General features: G+C 46.6%; 1 protein-coding gene across 6 annotated transcripts in view; it reads left to right on the top strand.

The window, feature by feature from the left end:
- SMYD3 (SET and MYND domain containing 3) overlaps window positions 1-23,396 on the top strand; it is a 682,604-nt gene that overhangs the window by 512,370 nt on the left and 146,838 nt on the right. For 5 of the 6 annotated variants that reach the window (XM_053209274.1, XM_053209275.1, XM_053209273.1 and 2 more), the window contains 2 exons: window positions 14,318-14,385; window positions 15,627-15,729. In XM_053209274.1, the coding sequence (XP_053065249.1) occupies window positions 14,318-14,385; window positions 15,627-15,729 (171 nt within the window). Of the gene's footprint in view, window positions 1-14,317; window positions 14,386-14,746; window positions 14,892-15,626; window positions 15,730-23,396 lie in introns of those variants that run through there. The other variant, XM_053209277.1, reaches the window with a different exon arrangement.

Below are 23,396 nucleotides of genomic sequence, written 5' to 3'. Positions count from 1 at the left end.
GGAGTTGGAATCCATTGCATAGCCGATAGCCTGACGTAGTTTGCTAATGCTTTTTCTTAGCGAAACACAATAAAATGGTGCCTCTGACTGTTTCTCTAGTGCATCTTCCAGGCGATGGACGTTGGTAATGACACTCTCGCTGCTCTTTACCAAGCGTCCTATCAGGGCCTGCGTGCATTGGCGTCTCACTGAATTCTCCCAGCTTTTCTGCTTCATAGCTTTCTGGTAAATTCTCGTTCCTTATTTCTGGTTCTTCCTAATCAAAATTAACTGGCCCGTAACGTAGAAGTGCAGACGCATGTGTAGCTTAGCACGTTGCACCCCACATAAAAGTCCTCCCTGATGCCTTTAAACGTGGCCGAGTGGGACTGCAGAAGGCATTTGGTGAACAATGAGAGAAAACAACTTATTTGGGGGGTGGGATGGGAGGAGGGATTCTTTTCAGTTCTCTCTGATCGCTCCATGTGTGACTACCTGTAAATCCCGTGACGTTCACGTGCCACAGCGTCGGGGTCTCATTGTCTGTTTCTTCCTTTTTAGCCACTTGCTTGTGGGTCGCTGATCTATCTTTCCCGCCTGCCCCAGGAGAGAATACCCCTCCTTTGTGGCACTAATTTGGTAATGGTGGCTGGCCGCAGTCAGACAGCAGGAGAGTGGAAAATTCCAAGGCCATCCATCTTCCTGCACGTCTCCAGCTGGCCTCGGGAATCGCCATCAGGGCCTCGTGCGGGCGATCCGGGTGCGGGCGGCCAGCGTGCCCCCCAGGGCCGCGGACGAGCAGCAGAATCCTGCGCTTCTGAATTGATCTGACAGTTTAGAGGGCCTCCCTGTGTTCCCGCAGCCTGCTTCTTGACAGGTCGACTTACAGAGAAATATGGCCAATAGGAAAACAATCTTGGCCGAGAAAGGCTAAAATTTGTCTGAATTAGAGAAAAACGTGACATTTTTTTCCTCATTTCACTAGGCAAACTGGTGGAAGGGGTGGTCTTTCCTCCTTCCTTCCCAGCGCCTAGACTCTGCGGGCTACGTAAATGGGCCCTGAAGAAATGAACGCATAGAGCTCTGTTCTGAGGGCCGGGGTACGGCCCCGTTCCAGACCTCGCCTGGCGCTCCCCCCCTTCTCCCGGCCTGGCCTGATGTGTAGAATTCCTCCAGGGCAGGGCGGAGTGCTCTGCTGCAAGGGTTATTTTGACCGACGAATTTCACTGCTGGGTGAGAGCAGGTGAAGACGGAGCCCTGGAACAAAGAGCGTGTTGATTTCCCTTCGCCCTCCCTTCCTCGTCCCGAAGTGAGGACTGTTCTCGGAGCTCCCTCGTGAGGAGGCTGGAGACCCCGAGACGCCAGGAACCAGAAGTGCTTCAGGATGAGTGCATGGGAGGGCCAGGCGGGGCGGGTGCCCTCGGGGGGCTTCCCTTCGTTGGAAAGGGTGGGTCCTGTGGCTTGACTTCTAGGGCCTCAGCAGGTGGGGGAGGAAAGGTCTGAGGGCCGTGGGTCCCGGCGCCCCTGACACCCGGTCCAGACGGCGCTCCCCACCAGGTGCCCCCAACCTGCCCTGGCTCTTCACAGAAAGAGGTGCATCATGGCTTTTGAGGCACTACTGTCTTCAACATCACTCTGCCTGTTCCCTCCTCTCCACTTCCAGTGACGTGGAATAAGAACAGGACACGTTTTGTTTTTCAATCTTCATTTATTTTGGGGAGAGAAAGAGACAGAGCCTGAGCGGGGGGAGGGCAGAGAGAGGGGGAGACACAGAATCCCAAGCAGGCTCCAGGCTCTGAGCTGTTGGCACAGAGCCCCACACGAGGCTCGAACTCATGGAGTGCGAGATCATGACCTGAGCCGAAGTCGGACGCCTAACCGACGGAGCCACCCAGGTGCCCCAGAACAGGACACATTTTAGATGTTTGTAAGATTTTCTTTTTTTAAAAAAAAAATTTTTTTAACCTTTATTTATTTTTGAGACAGAGACAGAGCACGAATGGGGGAGGGTCAGAGAGAGGGAGACACAGAATCTGAAACAGGCTCCAGGCTCTGAGCTGTCAGCACAGAGCCCGACGTGGGGCTCGAACTCACGGACCACGAGATCATGACCTGAACTGAAGTCGGACGCTTAACTGACTGAGCCACCCAGGCGCCCCATAAGATTTTCTTAAACCAAGGAGCGCAGCAGACATTTTGTTCCACAAGCCGTGGCCAAACCCGGTGTCTCTATTCCTTTTACTTCTCACTGTTTACTTTTGTAATGTCTGCTATTATCAGATGTCACCACCTTCAACTTTTGGGAACCAGAGTGTAATCCATATGGGTAGTAAGTTTATGCCAACTTTCTTTGATCTAAGGAAAACATTTTCCAGGATATGTAATTAGGTTGACATTTCCCCACTGTGCCACATAAGGAGTAAGAAATTTGGGTTATCCTTGCGATTCCAGATTGCAAGTACCTCGTTTGGCGTCCCCTCTTCAAGGAACCTTCCCTGACTTGTCCCAGCTGAGCTACTGACCCCTGTGCTGGGCTCTGGTGCAGTTTGCACGTGATTTATCGCCTCGTGCCTCTGTCTGCCCTACTGGCGTCAGAGTCCCTGAGGGCAGGGTTCGGTTTGCACTGACCCCTTCCTGTAGCCCCAGAATCCGGTCTGTGTAGGTCACTGAGTGAGTGCTTGTTGTAGGGAGGAATGGAGAAGGGGAGAGAGAGGAAGGAGGGAAAGAGAACAAGAAGAGATTTCTCTTTCTGCTGCAGAATAGCGATTGCCTTGGTTTGTTAACAATGCTATAGAGATGTCACAAAGGCTCACAAAGTCACTGGTATTGAACGTACTCTGTCTGCAGCCGTTTACTGAGCAAAGATACTTTGAGCACACTCAGCGTGTCAGGCCAGTGTGTGTCCAGGTGGCGGGGGAAAGTAATGAAACAGAATTCCGACCCTCTGGGAACTCGAATGCGAAGAAATGGCTGTTCATACGGTGCAGGGTGTGGGAGTGGATTCGTGGGCAAGCTCAGGAGCACAGGCCGCAGAGCCTCCCTCCCCCAGCGAGTCGGAAGGCCTCCCCCAAGAGGAGGGTTTTGAGCTGGGCCTCAGAGAGTCATGGGAATTCAGTAGATGAAGAAAGGTGGGGGACATCGAGGCACAGGGGCTGGCCTGCCCTGCAGAGACACGAGGTGGCAAGAGCGGAAAGTGCAGAGGACAGCACGAGCAGGCAAGAGAAGAGACGAAAACGAGAAGATTAGGTCGGGACCAGATCCAAACTCAGCGGTCAGCCTCCACCTAGGTCAGGGCTTGCCTGTGTTCTTTAAAACCCATGCTTTTCTTTTGCTCTTACTCAGGAGCCCCACGAACTAGTTAATAAGAGTTTGTCAGGGCACCTGGGTGGCTCAGTCGGGTAAGCATCTGACTTCGGCTCAGGTCATGATCTCACAGTTTGCGAGTTCGAGCCCTGCATGGGGATTGCTGCTGTCAGTGCAGAGCCTGCTTTGGATCCTCTGTCTCCCTCTTTCTCTGCCCCTACCCCACTTGTGTGCGCTCGCTCTCTCTCTCAAAAATAAATACACATAAAAAAAAAATACACACTCACCAAAAAGGAGTTTGTCAAACTTTACTTTCTGCGGTAGATATTAAAAAAGAAAAGATGCATTGAATCTGCTTTTCCAAATTCCCTCCTCTCCATGTTCTGATGAACTCTGAACAGGGGGAGGCGTCCTCCCTTAGGAATCTCTGTAGGTCACCCCTGAAATGGTGCAGGGGCGGTGTGACGGTGTTTTCTCCAGCAGCTGGCTCAGGAATCTAGTCCGGAGAGAGGCTGGGGAGAGTGCCATCTGTATATTGACTGTGCTGTCCAAAGAGGCGGACAGTCAACTAGAAATCCCACCCATTTGTTTTGTGTGCCTGGCTGGCTGTAAGAGTGGCTGGAAGGAAGCAAGGGGGGCTGCTGATTATGAGCTACCTCTAGAGAAATGGGGGCTGGGAGGTGGGACTGAAGCCACAATTCATGCTCTGCTTTCCTTCTGTGTTCCTGAGAACAGAGGAGTCCCCCTGGGAGATCATAAGTGGGGCCGTCTGACCTCAGAGGCTAATTTCTTGTAGAGTCTGCCCTGCATAGAGTTGTGACCATTGTCCGGCCCGTGTCCATCCTTCCCTGTCTCCTGCCCGTGTGTGCACCGTCAGGGATTGGGTGTGCGTGGGCCACCCCAGAAGGACTGACCCACTGAGGTGCCCCCTTGTCTACTGCCACTGCCGGCCGGAAACAGGCCTGGGAACCAGCCCCCCCAGACACCTCGTGCCCATGCAGCTTGTGGATGAGTCACGCACACTTCGTATGCTGTGACGTGACGTACGTGCTCCTGGGGCTGCGCTCCCTGAGATGTCAGGTATGACTAGGGTGATAAACCCTTGCCGGGCACAACTGCTCCTGGGGAGAGTACCCGCCTTAATTTGTGTGTAGCGTAACCTCAGCTGACAGTAGAACTTATCTTTCGCTGGTTCGTGTTCAGTTTTCTCTTCCACATGGAACGTGTTTCCTGTAGTTTTTTTTTCTCCATTAACTTGAGGGAAACACAGATGATTTGAGCCGCCCTCTGCCGTGTCCAGTTGAGCCTTCGTCAGGTGGCTCACCCAGCATACTTCGCTTAGCATTTTAGCACTAGAACTAACAAAAATTACAGTGGAGAGTGCTGGCACGCCTGGGGGTAGGTTTTTGCTTCAATTACGTGGAAAGAGAATAACAAAACTAGATTATCACGTAAGAGAACGTTTTCAGAGACTCAAGCTGAACAAACGAATCTTTAAGTGTTATCGGCGGTGGGGGGGGAGTTGGGTTCGTTGCGATAATAAACTTTCTGGACAGGAGCCTGGCTGCACGAAATGTTTGACAGAAAGGATGCTTATGGCAGAGCTATGGAAACTATAACAATATCCTGTGATAAATGATTTAAGAATATCAGTATTTCTGAGCCTCGGGATGTGAGAGGAAAATTAAACAATGGAAACCATGTCAAGAGCTTTTTATACTTTTATACATGCTTGACAGACCTCCATTGCAAGTGCTGTTTTCACCAGCTGAGTTCTAAGGACGTAGGATGCCAGGGAATATCCTGAGGGGGAGCATGAAGAAAATGGACAAATTTGTGAATATCATTCCTGTTTTTGCTTTCTGGTCTCAAGGACCGTTGTTTAAGATATAATGGGTTCTGCTGTGAGGAAAGCCCTTAGAAATAGGAAAGTGTGGGTGGGTTTTGGAAGACCTGTTGTCCAAGAGGGCTTCCTTTTGTGCATCCTCACTTGCTGACATTGGGTCGCTTGACCTCGGGAAGGATTTAAAGCAGGAAACGCAATTGTATGACTGTTCTTCCCTCGCTTGTGATACTGGCCTCGATGTTGATTTTAGCTTTTGCAAGTCGTTGTTGAGTATTTTGTGTGTCTAGCGTGCTCTGTTTGTGACCACAGCTGGAAATCTGACCAACACCATCACAGTTGTGGGAACAGTTGTACTTGAATATAGAGGGCCTGGGACACATGTCCAAGTATGTTGTGATACAGGACGTGGTAAGAAGCGTTCTCAAGTTAGATCATTTTATTTTTTACTTGGCTTGCATTGGTTTCAAAATCTTTAATGATATTCGCATAATATAAGGGCAAATTTTTACTTTTCCCACTTAACAAGAGGCATACGTGGTTTAATTTGCTTTAAGTTAGTTTTGTTCGAAAAAGCATCATTTATAATGCTATATAAATGTTTAAGTGAATATTTTTGGTTTGGGCCTTAGCATTGTGCTTTTATAGGTTGATGTTTACCATTCTTATGATCTACTATTTAGAAAACTAGCTAGGGTATTAAATTTTATAATTTTCATGTCTGTTTCTAAGTGACGAGGTAAGGGAAGGTTCTAGGTGGCGAGGTGCAAGCACATTTCAAATAACACATGGGAGACATCAATAGTTTTCATGCCATCTGCTAAAAATAAGATTATATGTTCTCCTTCTAGCATTTTCTAAATACTAGAAACATCTTGAGGTGGTTTGTAAGAATTTCTACCAGATAAAAGTCATTATAACGGAATACCTTGAGTCAAGTTTGTAAAATTATCATTTTTATGTTCCTCCTCACTTGCCATCATTTTTCCAACATCCTCGCTTGCTGTCTTCAGCCAGCAGTCCATTACGTTTGCAAACGGGATAGCCTATGACAGAAACCAGAGGAAACTCCGTGGGATCAGACTCCATGAGGCTGGCTGTGCAGCACAGCGATGGGCCCTGAGCACACCTGCTCACAGCCTCCATGGATGAAATGTGGAGGCTCTCCAGCTATTTCCCAACAAAGGGAAGATATATTGCACTAATGGTTTTATTGATTGATTTTTTTTATTTATTTTGAGAGAGAGCATGAGAGAGCGAGCAGGGAAAGGGCAGAGAGAAAGAGAATCCCAAGCAGGCCCCACGATGTCAGCTTAGAGCCTGATGCGGGACTCGATCCTATGAACCATGAAATCATGAACTGAGCCAAGATCGAGAGCTGGACGCTCAACCCACTGAGGCACCCAGGCGCCCCTAGGGATTGATTTTTAAAGTCTGAAATCGAGAAGATGCCATAACGATCCTTACTGTTGTAAACCTGGAACGCTTTTGTGAATTTGGGGATTTGTGATTTTTTTGTCCTCTGAGAAGTGCTGCCTCTTCATGCCTGAGCGCACCTCCTTCCCGCGCTGGTGTGTGGACTGCAGACCGCCCATTTTCAGGCCCAGGGAAAGAGTGTGAGCCAGTGACCAAAGGCAGGAGCAGGATATCAGGGAAGGCCTGGGTTGAATCACGGAAGATGGTTCAGTGTCTGCCACGCAGATAGGAGGGATCGGGGGCGGGGGGGGGGGTACAATTTTAAGTCTCTTGCGGTTTATAAGAAGACTTAAAAAAAATAATTCTGTGTTTAGTAAAATGTCAGTTGCCGTGGAGGAGAAAAATGTACCCTGACTGAAACACTTAGCATGCTTCTAAAGGCAGAGAATTAATAGTGCTGGGGCGGGGGGGTGGGGGGTGGTGGTGGTTATTTTATACAAAAACCTCTGCTTTTGGTTTTCATCTCTGCCAGCTGTCCCGCCTTCCTTTCCTTCTATGCACAGGCCCCAATAAAATAAATACAGTAAGCTCTCTTTTGAAAATTTACCTTAGCCTCTCTAATTAATGAACTCTGTGTGTCAGACTTCTGTGTCCTGAACACTCTACTTACGCCTTAAATAGAGAAATTATAAAGGAGTTGCAGATGGTCTTTGAGGAAACTGCCTTATGTTTGTGTTTAGAAACTGAGTTCCCTTTTAAAATTAATATTTTTTGAAATTGAAAGCATTCTCTAGAGTAGGCTAGAAGCCAGCTATAGCTACTTGCACACAGACCAAGTTCCTTGTAGAAGTGAGTAATTAGGGCGAGGGGGTGCTGGGAAGCCGATGTCTCCTTCTGCTATGGGGTCGAATTACTCTGTTTGCAACGGGCTGTTCGTTTTCTTACGGCTGTTCAGCTTCGCTGTTAAGAGGTAATAGTATGTCGGCGATTTTCCCTAGCGTCTCAAATGCCTTCATTTATCTTCTGCTACCGTAAAAAGCTTCTAATTCAGAAAATTTAAGGAAAAATGTGAACTTTAAACATGTGTTTAAGATAACTCTCTGAAGTGTTCACCTGTGTGTTGGTATGATTGCTGCAGGGGAACTTTTAATCCCAGAACACAAACGTCAGGTTCTGGACCTAGAAGCTGAACCACATGACATAAGAATTTGGTTCGTAGAATGAATATATATACATATATGTATTCCAGCGTAGTTAACACACAGTATCCTATTAGCTGCAGATGTACAACATGGTGATTCAACACTTCTGTACGTTACCCGGTGTTCATCCTGAGAAGTGCATACCCTTCACCTATTTCTCTTAGCCCCCTGCCCACCTCCCCTTCTTGGTTTGTCTCTTTTTTTTTTTTCCTCCTTTGCTCATTTGCCTTGTTTCTTAAGTTCCAGATATGAGTGAAGTCATATGGTATTTGTCTGTCTCTGACTGATTCACTTGACTTAGCATTATTTCTCCATGATCCATCCATGTTATTGCAAATGGCAGGATTTCGTTCTTTCTGATGACTGAGTAATATTCCATTATATACATACCACTGCTTCTTTATCCATTCACCAACCAGTGAACGCTTGGGCTGCTTCCATAATTTGGCTACCATAGATAATGCTGCAATAAACATAGGGGTGCACATAGGTTTTTGAGTTAGTGTTTTCATATTCTGTGGGTATATACCCAGCAGTGGAAATACTGGATCATGTGGTTGTTCTATTTTTAATTTTTTTGAGGAAGCTCCATATTTTTTTTGAGCATACTTTTCCTTTTCCACATTGGCTGCACCAGTTCACATTCCCACAAACAGCACACAAGGTTTCCTTTCCTTTTTCTCCACATCCTCACCAACGCTTGTTTCTTGTGTTTTAATTTCAGCCATTCTGACAGGTGTGAGGTGATAGCTCATTGTAGTTTTGATTTGTATTTTCCTGCCGGTGAGTGATGTTGAGCGTCTTTTCGTGTATCTGTTTGCCACCTGTATGTCTTCTTTGGAGAAATGCCTGTTCATGTCTTCTGCCCATTTTTTAATTGGATTATTTGTTTTTTGGGTGTTGAGTTGTATCAATTCTTTGTATATTTTGGATACTAACCCTTTATCTGCTATGTCATTTGCAAATACTTCTCCCACTCAGTAGCTTGCTTTTTAGTCTTGTTGATTGTTTCCTTTACTGTGCAGAGGCTTTTTATTTTGATGTAGTCCCAACAGTTTATTTTTGCTTTCGTTTCCCTTGCCTTAGGAGACATATCTAGAAAAATGTTGCTACAGCCGATGCCAGATAAATTACTGCCCACACTCCCTTCTAGGATTTTTACGGTGTCAGGTTTCACATTTAGGTCCTTAATCCATTTTGAACTTCTGTTTTTGTACGGTGTAAATAGGTGGTCCAGTTTCATTCTTTTGCATGTAGCTGTTCAATTTTCCCACCACCATGTTTTGAAGAGACTGTCTTTTTCCCATTGGATGTTCTTTCCTGCTTTGCTGAAGATTAAGTGACCCTATAATTGTGGATTCGTCTCTGGGTTTTCTGTTCTTTTCTATTGCTCTATGTGTCGATTTTTGTGGCACTACCATACTGTTTTGATAACTGCGGCTTTGTAGAATATCTTTAAATCTGGGACTGTGGATTGTGATACCTCCAGTTTTGTTCTTCTTTTTCATGATTGCTTTGGTTATTTGGGTTTTTTGTCTTAACATACAAATTACAGGATTATTGGTTCTAATTCTCTGAAAAATGCTGTTGGAATTTTGATAGGTATTGCATTAAATCTGTAGATTGCTTTGGGTAGTGTGGACATTTTAACAGTATTTGTTCTTCAGATCGATGAACATATAATAACTTTCTGTTTGTGTTGTCTTCAATTTCCTTCATCCGTGTTTTATAGTTTTCAGAGTATGTGTCTTTAATCTTTTTAAGTTTATTCCTAGGTATTTTATTCTTTTTAGTGTGATTGTAAATGGGATTGTTTTCTTAATTTCTCTTTCAATACACTAATAATGAAGAGAAGGTTAATGGATTTCTATATGTTGATTTTGTATCATGCAACCTTTCTGAATTCATTTATAAGTTCTAGTAGGTTTTAGGTGAAATCTTTAGAGTTTTCTGTAAATAGTATTATGTCATCTGAAAATAGTGAAAGTTTACTTCTTTACCAATTTTGATGCCTTTAATCTCTTTTTCCTCTCTGTTGCTGTGGCCAGGACTTCTGTACTGTGACAAATGAAAGTGGTGAGAGTAGACATCCTTGTCTTGCTCCCTATCTTAGGGGAAAAGCTCTCAGTTTTTCACCATTGAGTATGATGTTAGCTGTGTGTATCTCCTATATGGTCTTTATTATGTTGAAGTACATTCCTCTAAACCTACTTTGTTGAGAGTTTTTATCATGGTTCATAGAACATTTAAAATTTTACTTTAGTTGTTTTTACAAAATACAGAGGTTCGGCGATCATTTGTGCTAGCTCACTAGAATTTTACTATCTAGAAAGGCTACAGTGTTATATTATGAAGGCTTCTGAATATTTCAAAAGAAATATTGTGAAGAGTATACATAGCTATATTTGATAATTATAAGATAACTTAAACGTATGTTGTAATTTTATGTCATAGTAAATATTTTAAAGTAATAATCCAACAGGTTTTAGAAAGAATTTTTTTAACTTAATTGCTTTTTTATTGAAATAATCCCAGTAATATGCTTTTTTTTTTAAGTTTATTTATTTAGAGCGGGGAGGGAGGGGCAGAGAGAGAGGGAGACAGGGAGAACCCCAAGTGTGCTCTGTGCTGCCAGTACAGAGCTGACATGGGACTCCAACCTGTGAACCGTGAAATCATGACCTGAATTGAAACCAAGAGTTGGACACTTAAACAACCGAGCCATCCAGGCACCCTATAATATGCTTTTTGAAAGGCTTCTTTGTGTGAAGTATTCATTCATTAGTTATTTAACCTGTGTAATTCCCCAAGAAAACAGTTTATACCAAGAAATGCTTTGAAAAGCGGTTAAACTTTTATTTCTGGACTTTATTTCCATTCTTTTATTTGAAGAATGAATTCCTTCATTCTCAGATTTTCACTTGAGCACATAAGGATATACTAGTGAGTGAAATCAATATTTTTAATAAAAGTGGGAGTAGGCAGGCGTGCTTCGGCAGGTAGCTCAGTCTGTTGAGCATCTGACTCTTGATTTTGGCTCAGGTCACGATCTCAGAGTTCATGGGCTCGAGCTGTGTGTTGGGCTCCTTACTGACAGCAAGGATCCAGCTTGGGATTCTCTCTCTCTCCCTCTTTTTGCTTCTCTCTCTCTCTCTCACTCTCTCCCTCTCCCTCTCTCAAAATAAATAAATATTTAAAAATATATATTTAAAAAAAGTGAGAGTGGGCAAAAAGTTAAACTGTTTTAGCTCAGGAACACTAGCACTCAGCACCTCTCAGAATAATATGAATGAGGAACTTGTCTGGAATTTGTTCAGTAGAAATGTAAAATCTCCTACCTCTATTGTGGAGTGAGGCGAAATGAGAGAGGAGGGTAGCCGACTGGTACCAGTGAAGACAGGAAAAGGAAAAGAAGGGAAGAAAGTAAACAAAGGAAAACATAGTGCAATTGATGTGGGGACTATCATTCATTCATTCATTTTGCACAGTTATTTTGTGCCCTGTGTACCAGGCCCCTAGCATTTTTTTTTTAATGTTTATTTTTGAGAGAGAGAGAAAGAGTGAGCATGAGCGAGGGAGGGGCAGAGAGAGCAGGAGACACAGAATCCGAGGCAGCCTCCAGGCTCTGAGCTGTCAGCCCAGAGCCCAGTGCAGGGCTCGAACTAATGAGCCGTGAGATCATGACCTGAGTCGAAGTCGGACGCTTAACCGACCGAGCCACCCGGGTGCCCCTCAGGCCCTTGGCATTTTAAGCAGAGGATCAAACAGTCCCTTGTGCTCTTCTGATGCGTAAGCCTGTCATCCACTGGACTAATGGAAAAGAGGATAAAACAGAAGATGAGCTAGAGTGGAGAGAGAGAACGCACAAAGGGATGTCAAGAGATTGGATGGCTAAAGACAAGAGAAATGGAAGGTTAACTTCTTACTCCTTGTCAGAGCACAGACATCCATCTCTCTTCTCTACCTACGGGGTACCTGTGATTTCTGGCATCTTCTCCAACCCTTGTTCTAGACAGTGACCCTCTGGGGACACACAACCATCCATCCATCAGAAAACCCTTTAGAAGTGTCTTTCACGTAAGGAACCACCAACACTGCCCTGTGTGTATTTTACACCCATAGGTGTGTGTGGTGCTGAGTAAATGGGTGCACAATGACCCCGTGTGAGAAATGCCCCGAAGAGATGAGTAAGTGGCTAAGTCCGAGGGATCGGGAAGTTTCCTGGAGGAAGACACAGCAAGCTGACATTTCCCCTTATTAGCTCTTTCTTTTTAAAAATTCCATCAGAGTAAACTGATTTTGGAAGAGCCTCTCATGTGCTGTATGGTGCAGAAAAGATGTTTACATTTTGGTTTGATCCAAAAGTTAACAAATTAGATCTGTCTGATCTGGTTTTTCATTGGTGGATTACTTTTGGTAAAGTCCTGATTATGCTTTACACATAAGTGTTAAAGTTCCTGTTCCCCACCCCCCAATTCATACCCATTTAATGTTTAAAGTTTCAAAAAGAAAACACAGGATCTTTTGTCCCGTCTTTCCACCCTCCATTCTATGCATAAATATGTACAGACGGTACTCTCTTGCAATTTAATGTGAAACACATGCCCTTAAAGCAATTTAACCAGTATGTGTTCAAAATATGTGCGTGTGCACCAGTTTATTTCCTGATTGGAAACTGCAGTTTGATCAGATTTTTAGAGGAAACGCCAAGCCATAGGTTGCCCTACATTTCACGGAAGAGCTCTTTAGAGCAGTTGGAAGGGTCTCAAAGGACCGAACGCTTTTTCGTACATGACATCTTTCATATAAACCTGATTTAGAGAAATTCGTCGTCACTTGTGTTGCCCTTTACAGAAACTATAACAGGAAGTCAGCGTCCCTTTGTAGTCCCCGGTTCCTCTCGAGTCTACACTCTTGATGGGCTTTGCTCTGTTTTGTCCTAAATGTCCATCTCCAGCCCCGCTGGTACCCTGAACTCTGGGTGCTCGTGCATACACAGCCTTGGCTGGGACGTGTGACGGGCCGTTTCAGACTGAGGGCGGCTGAAACAGAGCCACTGGACTCGCCCCCGGGCTCCCGCAGTCACACCTGTTTCTTCTACAGCCTTCCTCGAGTTAACGAATGGCAACTGTAATCTCATTCCGGCCCACGCTCGAACCCGATCCGTGGCTCCTGCTGCTCCCATGTAGGCTGTCCGTGAGCAAATCCTGTTAGCAGCACCACTCCCCACTTCTGCCACCGGCACCCCCGGCCTCCAGTCTCACGGGGCTGCTCATTTCCTCTCCTTCCGGCCTTGTCTTTCTATGGCCCCATTCTCTACATCACAGGAGAGTGATCCTTTCCAAACAGAAATCAGAACCATTCATGCCTTGGCTCAGAAGCAACCCAGTGGCTCTCTGACTCATTTAGAATAAAATTTAGATGTGGCTCTAAATCCATACAAGATCTAGCTGCCTCTCTGATCTCATATCTTACCCCCTCTTCTTCTCCCTCACTCTGCTTTGCCCATGCCAGGTTTCTTGCTGTTACTCTACACCTAAGGATATTCACACCTCAGGGCCTTTGCACTTGCTCTTTCTCCTGACACGAACCTTCACCACTCCAATGTGCACATTTCATTTCCACAGCTTCTTAGGTCTCTGTTTAAATGTCACCTTATGCTAAAGAGCTTTCCTGAGCACTTTTTCCTCTGTCCCTTGGCCTTGTTTCTTCCTTAGCTTTTATTCACCTGTGACATTTTTCTATCCTTGAGTTTTTATCTGTCTCCCCCACTAGGATTTAAGCTTCATGAAGGCAGGATCTTTGTTTAATTTCTTCACTGCTCATCCCCAGCACCTGCCTGAGACAGCGGTGTGTGGCCAGGATCTAGATTTTCTGATTCTAAGTCAAGGCTCTTCTCATGATTCTGGGTGGCTGTCCATAGGTTTTGAGGTTCCTTGAGCACAGTGATTCCATCTTTTATTCCTTTTGCCCCACCACCCCCGTTGGGTATAAGACCATGCTGTCTACTCTGTGAGGCATCCCGCATGCCTAGAAAATGCTGTGGCTTGACGGGAGGACTTTCTGAGCGCATTGTGGCCCGTCCGCTCAGATCACAGGCTCTCTCGGGGTGTACTTCCCTCTTTGTGGGAGAAAGACAGGCTGCTGTTACTCATCAGATACACAGTATCTGGAAACTGCAGGCAGTTTGAGGAAAAAAATCCAATGTGGTAGGAGTCTGGTTCTCAGTAAATAGATTATGTGTATTCTGAAATTTGAACCTTTCATGTAACTGTGTAACTTCGGGGGAGAGGATTAGACTGAAATTAATAGGCCCTGTGCTGGTTTAAGCCTGAATTTTTGTGCAGGTTGTTGATATTTCTGCACTTACCCACCTGACGTTCCTGTGGAAAGTGTGTTCCAGGTACATTCTTTTGTAAGTGAAAGAACATCCGCGTTTGGCTTGGATCTTTCCAAAGCAGCTACTAAAAGCACTAAACTCCTGCATTTTCTTTTGGAAATTTCTGTTCTCTCGCCTGCCACTTTTCTTAGGTGACTCTGGTAATCCTGGTGGTGTTCCTTCTTGTTTTTGCAGGTGATCTGCAACTCCTTCACCGTCTGTAATGCGGAGATGCAGGAAGTTGGCGTTGGCCTATATCCGAGGTAAGGCGAACGGTATCTCCCTTACTCCTTTACTGGGAGGAGTGACCGTAATTCCCGCCAGCTCCCCAGCCCTGCAGAGGGTGTTAGAAAGGCTATCGCTGCGGCGGGTTCAAGAGCAACGCTTGAAACCTGATGATAAACGATAAGAAAATGGAGAATGTGAACTTTACAGGGAAGAATTGTATAACCCCGTTTTATATGCTGTGGTGTCAACAAAGAGCTTTAGGCAGAGCTCAGACCTAAATTATTGCCCTCAGGAACCTGAGAAGTTGGGGATTTTGGCTGCTGACAAACGACAGCCCGGGATTTGGTCCCTGCCCAGGTCTTACGCCGCAGCCCCCTGGGCGGAAGCGCACAGTTCTCGTTCCGCGAGCGCAGTCCCGCCTCGCTTCCGTTTGTTTCCATGCTGGGAAGGTCCGGATACACATATAGCCCTTCTTATAACTAATCGTGAGCCTGAGAAGTCGGCTTCTTTTCCTATTTCTCACAAGCCTGAAAAATCACAGGTCTGTTGGTGAGGGTCGTCCGAAAGCACTGGCACAGGTGTGCCGGTTGGGTTGGCTGGGTTGGCACCGCCTGGTTCCGGCTCGGCCCCCACATGCTGGCGTGTGCCGTGTGCTTCCCGTGTCTGTCTCATCTGTAAATGACTCTCATGAGATTAGCGTGGTGACTACATTTGGAAAGCACGTGCACGGGCCAGGAGGGTGCTCCCTGCTCAGTAAATGCTCCCTCGCACCTGCTCTGAGTACTATCGGATATGGTGCGGCTTAAACCCAGTCCCCTTCCCGGATGGTCACCGGCACTAAGACACCTGTGTCGTGGCCCCGCACACGCCGGGATCTAGACAGCAGGACGCCGCCAGCGTTCTGAGGGAGGACTCTCCTCATGCCCCAGCGTGGCCGTGCGCGTCCTGCAAAGGGGCCGCGTGGACCAGATGCCGTGTGGTGGGGTCCCCGGCTGCTGTCTAATGAGACAGCCGTCCCTCGCGTTCACCCGCAGAAAGGACTCAGAGCACACTTCCCTAAGTAGCCTCCGTGTTGTGTCAGGGAGCATTTCACTGTGACTTGGGCTGGTGACAGCTCTGGGCCTTCCCCCAGGGCACTCAGCCCCTGGTGCACTGTCAGCCTCCCCTGTCCCCGCACCCCGGGCTGAAGTGCCTTCTGCTCATTCATTATAGTCATGAAATTTACATGTTGGACTGTATCTGCTGAGTGACGGTACCCCGTTTTTCCTTCCTGCAGTATGTCTTTGCTCAATCACAGCTGTGACCCCAACTGCTCCATCGTGTTCAACGGGCCCCACCTCTTGCTGCGAGCAGTCCGCGACATCGAGGCGGGAGAGGAGGTAAGATTTCCCGGCGCCTGGCCTGCCCTCGCATCAGAGACCCTCTCGCTCTCCACGAGGCCCTTCCAGAAACCGGTTGTGCCTGAGGGGCAGCTCCTCATCATCCCCCTGCTGGGGAGAGGAGCCGTAACGGTCCACCCAGTGACCCGTGTGCCCATCAGTATTGTCCAGGATGACAGATGGACTGTCTCTGGGTATCAGTAGCTCCTGTTGTTCGTGTGCCAGAGAGAGAGAGAGAGAGTGTGTGACGAGTGTATGTGTCCCGTGTGTGACGCTCCCTGCCCCCTCACTCTCTGCCAGTCGTCATCCCTCCACGGGCAGGAGGGCAGCCAGCTTGTGAATGGATCCCAAGGGCTTACTTACTCCCCAGGCCACTCCTCACATTTTGAAGGTGACTCATTTTCCCCTTCATGCTAAGAAAGTAAGCAAATTGCACTCTTTCAAGTTGTCATTGGGCCTTTACAAAGCCTCTCTGCGTGATTGTTCAAGCAAAGATGTGACGGGGAAGAGAGGCCAGGGCGTAGAACCTTCAGCAGTGACTTAGCCTTGACCCTTTGGGTTTGTAGCCTGCCGCACCGGCCTCGTTTGCAGAAGCCCGAGGTCTCAGGAGGCAGCTGAGGGTGAATGGGGGCCCACACAGGGTTGGCACAAGCACCACCCTGAATGCGGGGTTATCGGTGTCTACGCTTGTGAGAACCCACTTTCCTTCTACCTCCCAATTTGCTAAAGTGGATGTTTATTGCAAGGAAAGCAGAGTATCATACTCTTTTATTGCATTTATGCAGGTAATAAATAAATAAAACCAGCCAATAAAACCTGAACTCAGAGGCACCAGATTTTACGTAGACAGGGAATTGGCTTTGATAAGACTCCCTCCAAAGGGATTTTCAACCAAATGAGCTGTTATGCAGCCACTTGCCGAATTTCCAGCTTTTAGGAACAGTGTACTGGGGTATCTGTCAGTGATGTGGAGAATCTCGTGGTTTTTCCTGGGGACACATGTGACTTCAGGGCGGCCGAGAAAGGGATCTGTGCATTTTGGGCAGCGTTAGTAACGGAGCTGAAGGCCGGCTGCTGCTGACGACGCTGCTGCCGATATCATGATGATTTTACGGAATTAAAATAAACCGGCCACGTGAGAAGCACAGAAAAACCGTTAGAAACTGTTGCAATTCTCAGGAACGACAAAGAGATTTTCTCGTGTCTTGTTTTCTAGGCGTGGCTGCCAATTATTTTCCTGGGTTGGTTTTCATTTAGTTGAAAAAGTGTCATGTGTTTTGGTGCTTATTTCACTTTTTTTCACGTAAATCTCTGGAGCAACGAGCAGATCCCTCCTCCAGCTTCACCCAGAACAGTTGTGCTCAGCATCGGGCCCTCCAGACTTGGGTATTTTCCCGCCGGGCACTTACCAGAGCAGCTTCTCCTACCAGAGAGGCAGGATTCTCCCTACAAGTCCTTTTCTACCATCCTGTTCGGAAGATGATGTGGTGTAACTGAGGCATAATTCACATACCACGTGATGTAAGCTTCAGGTGGGCGACGCGACGATGCGCCGTTTGCATCTGGTGCGAAATGATCACCGTTGTACGTCTGGTTAACGTCCGTCACCACACATAGTCACAGAACGTTTTTTTCTTGTGATGAGAACTTTTAAGATTTACTCTCATAGTGACTTTCAAATGTGCTTCGCAGGATCGTTACCTATAGTTGCCGTGCTGAGCATCACAGCCTTAGGACTTCCTTTATAACCGGAACTTTCCACCTTTATAACCGGAACTTTCCACCTTTTGACCCGCTTCACCCCACCTCTGGCAACTACCAGTCTGTTTTCTCTGTCTGTCAATGAGCTGGATTTCTTTTTTTCAGAAAATAAAAATTTCCCCTGCTCATCGTGCATGCCTTGGTGGGTGACATTTCTCTGCACAGTTGTCCCCCGCCCCCATTTTACATACCCTTCCAGGCCCTTTCAAACATCATCTTGTCGATAAAGCTTTTCCCGATGTCCCAAATTAAAGGAAGGTCTTTCACTTTGCGATCTCCTTTACGGTGGTTATTAATATTTATGTGCAGTTATTCTGGCTCTTTTGGTGACTTCTGTGTTTGCCATAAGCTTCATGAGGACCGGACATCGTGTCTTACTTCTCTATCTCCTTTATCACCCAGCACTTGGCCTTGCACCCAGGAGGCATTTCGTTACTCGTTGTTGATTTGACCTCCTATTAAATGGCCCTTACTGTAAAGACCAGGAGTGCTTCTCACCAAGGGCACTGTTGACATTCTAGATGGATCAGCTGTTCATCATTCACTTTTGGGTCACTGAAGGCTGGTGTCCTGAGTCCCTGCTCAGCTAATGCCTGTAGCCACCTGCCTCGAAGAACTAACATACATCCTGCACATTTAAAACTGGCAGAGGTGGGCCAGAGGGAGAACCAGGAGAAGAGCTATTTTGAGGTGGATTAAGAGAGGTAATTCCTTTTTATTGTGCAAATAGTTGCTTTTGGTAAGTTGGGTAAGGAAGTAAATTTAAGAATTTTGGTAATTTTGGGGTGCCTGGATGGCTCAGTTAAGCGTCCGACTTTGGCTTAGGTCATGATCTCATGATTTGTGGGTTCAAGCCCCACATTGGGCTCTGTGCTGGCAGCTCAGAGCCTGAAACCTACTTCGGATTCTGTGTGTCTCTCTCTCTCTCTGCCCCTCCTCTGCTCGCCTCTGTCTCTCTCTCAAAAATGAATAAATGTTAAAAAAAAAAAAGAATTTTGGTAATTTCATAGCATCAACTTTGCATTTTGGCTTTATTGCCCATGAGGGCACCCCAGTTTTATTATGTGCTCAGTGGGATATAAGTACCAGAATGTAGGCTCCACGAGGAAGACTATATGGTGTCTATAATAGGCAAGATTCTTAATCTATGTTTGTTGAGTGAATGAATAAAGCTTGTTAAAGACAACCAGAAGTGGGATAGAATCTTAGAGCCATTTTGAAACTATCACTAATTTTCAGGTATATCTCATGGGCCCCACGAGGAAAGTAACATGAAAGCCGGGCACTGCCAGTTTGAGATAAGAGCATCTTAGACCCAAATGAGGAGAGTTGGGAATTTGCACAGTCTCCACAGTAACAAAGGTCACCATGGAAATTTCTTACCTGCGACATCTCCTCACATAAAGCCACCCTTCCGACCACTTTTGGACCATTTCCCTTCAAACCAGCACCGTTTACAACACTTTGCTACCTAAGGATTTTCATTGTGATGTTGAGTTGTTAGGTCTGTTTGGTTTGGTTTGCTTTGGTTTTGCTTTTGGGTTTTTTGTCTCCTCATCCAGCAATGATGTTTAATTAGGGTTTAAGGCATGGTTCACGTGCTGGATTGCTGATGGCTGCTTCAGGGTTTTGTCAAGCTATGAAATGTATATGTCGGCTGGCAGTCTTCCAAAATATGGATCAGGGAAGAAAGCTGGACAGTCCGGGGCACCCTTGTGGGAATTCCTCGTTAGAAGAGGCTGTAGCTGTTACGAATAATGCCTCTGGCTGCCAGCATTTTCAGGACAAATGTGATTTGCATGAGCTGAGTATATCAGTGTCCGTAATACTAGCTTTGATCTAAAGTGTTGTGGGTTTCAGGCAGTGTGTTTCTCCTCTCAGTCATCTTTGCTTGGGTGCTAAGTCACTTGACAAATTCACTGCATACTTAACTGGGTGTCATATACTGCGGGGGGCATTGGGAACACAGAGACGAGTAAGACCCACCCGTGCTTTCGGGAGCTCGAGGTATAATGGAGGAAACGGACACAGAACAGAAAAGAGTGAACAATAACAATATAAAGAGGACAATGGTATAAATACACATAGGGCTTTGTAGACATTCAGACTGGAGGCACCCAGGCGGTGGTAAGGGGCAGTAGTGGGGAGCGGTTGAAAAAGGCTTCCGTAGAACAAACTGAGGGTGGCTGGAGGGGAGATGGGGTAGGTTAAATGGGTGGTGGGCCTTGAGGAGGGCACTTGTTGGGATGAGCACTGGGTGTCATATGTAAAAGATGAATCACTGGGTTCTATTCCTGAAGCCAAGACCACCCTGTCTGTTAACTAACATGAAGTTAAATAAAAAAATAAGTAAATACAAAAGAGGGAGAGAAGAAGAGGTTGAAGTGAGCCTGTCACTTGAAGGATGACAACTGCCAGTACTTGTTGCTAATGAAAAAAACCGAAGCTTTCAATTACACGTCAGTATTTTGGAAGACCTGTATCCACCACCAGTAGCATGACGCCCCTCAGATCTCGAAAGACTTTCCCTGCGATACTGGTGGCGATGGCAATGACTGGATTTTTTTCATATTGGATGATGAAACGTGTCGATATCTGGAAGGTTGCCATAGTTCAGTGGACCGATGTGTGATGTTACCAGATCACGCTTGAATAGAAGATCCATGCCAAGTTCGACCAGTGGATTTGAACATAACTGAGTTCAAGACATTTACCTATGTGATTTTAGATTCCACATTTCTACTAATCTTTAAGAAACTACCTCTTGTAAAATGCTGGTGTAATACCATAGAAGAATATCCATGATAATTATCTGTGAAGGCTATCAAAATATTCCTGCTTTTTCCAGTTAAGGTAAAAAAAAAAAAAAAAAAACAAACAAACAAAAAAAAAAAAAAAACAACAACAACAACAGAAAAAAAAAAAACCAAAAAACAAAAAACGTCCAGAGAAGTAACTCCTAGACTCTCGAGGGACCCATAGAGCTCAGGTTGGCTGAGACAGGGAAGGCATCCTAGACAAATGCACAGAGGCAAGAGACGGAATGGTGACTTCAAGGAACAGGAAGCATTCTTCTCAATAGACTGAAGTCTTCAAATGTGACTGGCAGATGAGGGAATATGCAGGGACCAGACATTATCATAGGGACCCGTGGGGCCCGTTATGGCATCTGGCCTATAGGAGGTCCTTATTAGATACTTGTGAACGGGATGGGGACGGACAGTGGGGCACCGTAGAAGCAGAGGAGTTGTATGATCAGACCTTGCACGTGTAAGCAAGTGTGGGAGCATGAGGGTCAGGTGGATGCAGTAATCCAGGCACGAGGTGACAGTGGTGTCCTGAGGTCGGGAGGCATTCACCTGGTGGCTCGTGATGAGGGATCTGAAGAGAATAATGCTGGAAGCTAAAATTGGCAGGATTTGATAATGGCTGAGTACAAGGGTGTGACAATGAGAAGAGAAAGAATAACACTCAGGTTTGATTTTAAAAAAGAAGTGAGATTTGCCATCTTTCAGTTCAGAGCCCGTATTAGCAGAAAAATTTATAATTGTGACAGTGTAATTCCAGAAATGGAAGCGAAGTCTAATTTTAATTTGATCTTTTTACCCACTCTGTTGTACATAATGAAAAGATGGGCTTCATGGAAAAAGGGTTCATTTTGCCTTGAAATTTTCAAGTAAGCAGCATGTCCGATATCCAGCAAATATCTTTCATGTTATTACTCTAATGTTGGGATGATTTACTGCCTTTCCCATAAAAACTGCTCTCAAATGGCAGAGCAATGGTCAGTGGCATTAATATTTTAATGCAATTTTGTTCTGTGCCATTAAGGCATCCACTGATCAATGGCAGAGTTTCACAAATACGTTCCTGCTAAATGAGCCCAACATTTAGTGAGCAGATTCTTCATTGAGAGCAGTGAATCAGTCAGTCTTCAATAAAGGTTTTTATCTTTGGCTGATAAAATGATTTAACTGTCATTACCAGTTAGTAATCTGTGTTTTCTCCCCCAAAATAGGCATAACAATGTTTTGCCATTGAGACCTTCAGTTTTCACACAGTGTATCTGGTGGCATAGAGGGCACAGAGGAGGCACAGAGGCGGGGAACGGGGCAGTCTTCCCTGGAGAAGTGTTTTGGAGCCAAGCTTGTGGGATGAGAATGCTCTGAAAAAGTGGGTAGTGTGGGGAAGGCACTGGCTAGCCAGGGCAGGGAGACGCAGCACCCGCTGGCACCGTGTGCCTTGTTTCAGAGGCCTAGTGGTGTGGATACCTGAAGACGGGAGGGTGTCCAGAGAGATACTGAGGCAGAAAGGCAGACCGAAGAGCAGTGGAGAAGCCCTTGCGTGCCTTATCCCCGCCGGCAGCGAGAGGCCGTCACCAGTCTTCGTGTAGAGACGTGATCAGATGTGAGTTTGAGGAAGCTCTTTCAGAGCAGTCTGGAAGACGAGAGGTGGACGGCGGGCAGCAGGGAGGCCCGTTGGAAAGCCAGTGTCCCGATAGCGGTAGCGGTCGCAGGCAGTTACGGCGTAGTGCGGGAGGCTGCCCGAGTCTGTTCATTGGGGTTAAATGAAATAACTAGTCTCCTGTTGCCCGTTTGCCTCCTGGCACGATCACTCAGAGTTTTGGCCCTCGCAGTTTAGTCTTGGGTTAGTCAAGGTTATTTCTCTGGCCCTGGATTCATTGGCTTCCCATTGGGCACATGGTACTCTCCCAGTAACTGCTGCGAGTTGATCTGATCTCCTGGGGGGGGGGGGCGATGACTGAGAGCCATTGGGGCAGATGGAGACTTCGAGCCCCAGGGTTAACCCAAGAGGGAGCACGGTGTTCAGTTCATTTTACCATCACCTCATTTAAGGAACCCGGGACCCTCAGAGCCTGTTAAGACCAGATGGATACATGTACTGCCCCAGACTTACTAACGGGCGGTTTCAAAAGTGTGGTCGGAAATGGGTTACTTGGAATTTGGAACACAGTGTTGTCTGTAAACAGGAAGAACTCGCCTGATATCATGGCCATTTGCATCTCCCAGGCAGCCCTGGGTGCACATCACAAAGCAAGGAAAAGGACTCAGGGAATGAAAAAGTGGCCGTGGTCCCGGCTAAAGGAGCCCAATGGTCACAGGATGCTGCTGAGTGCAGACCTACGTGTTTTAGGGTTGATGCTGGCACAGCCCCCCAAGAAGCGAATCTCCCCTTGGGCCCACTGAAGTATGAGAAGCGGCTGTGTTGTAAAAAGAGTGTCAGGCTTGAGTCAAGGGCTGTGGGTGCAAATCCCAGATGGATCCCAGACCTTTGCTGATTTCCACAGTCTCACGCTGCCTCTCTCTGGCAGTGCCTAGCACATAGCGGATCCTCGATAACACTGTCGAGAGGATCTAGAGAGAGACCTGGCCAGCCAGACCTGGCCCTGGCTTCTGTCACCCTGGTGATGGCCACGGTGGGTGGGACAAGGGCTGGCAGACTGAGGCCCACCCAAAGTTATGTTTTCTGTCAAGAGCCCTAGCGTACTTTCCGGCACGTAAGATCTGGCTTGGTAGACGTGAGATGCTTTCTATTGAGTCTAAGAAAAAGCACGTGGGATTTTGTTTGGCTCTAGGGAGCTTTAGTTACCTCCTTCAGCGGACGGTCCTGCCTTCTTCCACTCCTGCCTACCGCACCTGCCCCCATGATTACTTTCTACATGTAAAAGCAAATGAAGAAGTATTTTATACAACATGTTACAAGCTGACATATGACACTGAAAAGGAAAAACTAGAAAAGGAAAAACTAGAATGAGGGACCCTGGGTGGGGCTGGAGTCAGGTTGTTCTTTTAAGCAAGGGAGGGTCCAGGTTAGACCTCGGTGAGGGAGGCCCCATAGAGGGTTCTGGGGGCAGCGCCCCGGGATACATCCTGTGTCAGCCTGGC

The sequence above is a fragment of the Acinonyx jubatus genome, chromosome E4 (genome assembly GCF_027475565.1).
Source record: "Acinonyx jubatus isolate Ajub_Pintada_27869175 chromosome E4, VMU_Ajub_asm_v1.0, whole genome shotgun sequence".
In the NCBI taxonomy this organism is placed as follows: Eukaryota; Metazoa; Chordata; class Mammalia; order Carnivora; family Felidae; genus Acinonyx; species Acinonyx jubatus.
This window is presented reverse-complemented; position numbering and strand designations above follow the sequence as displayed.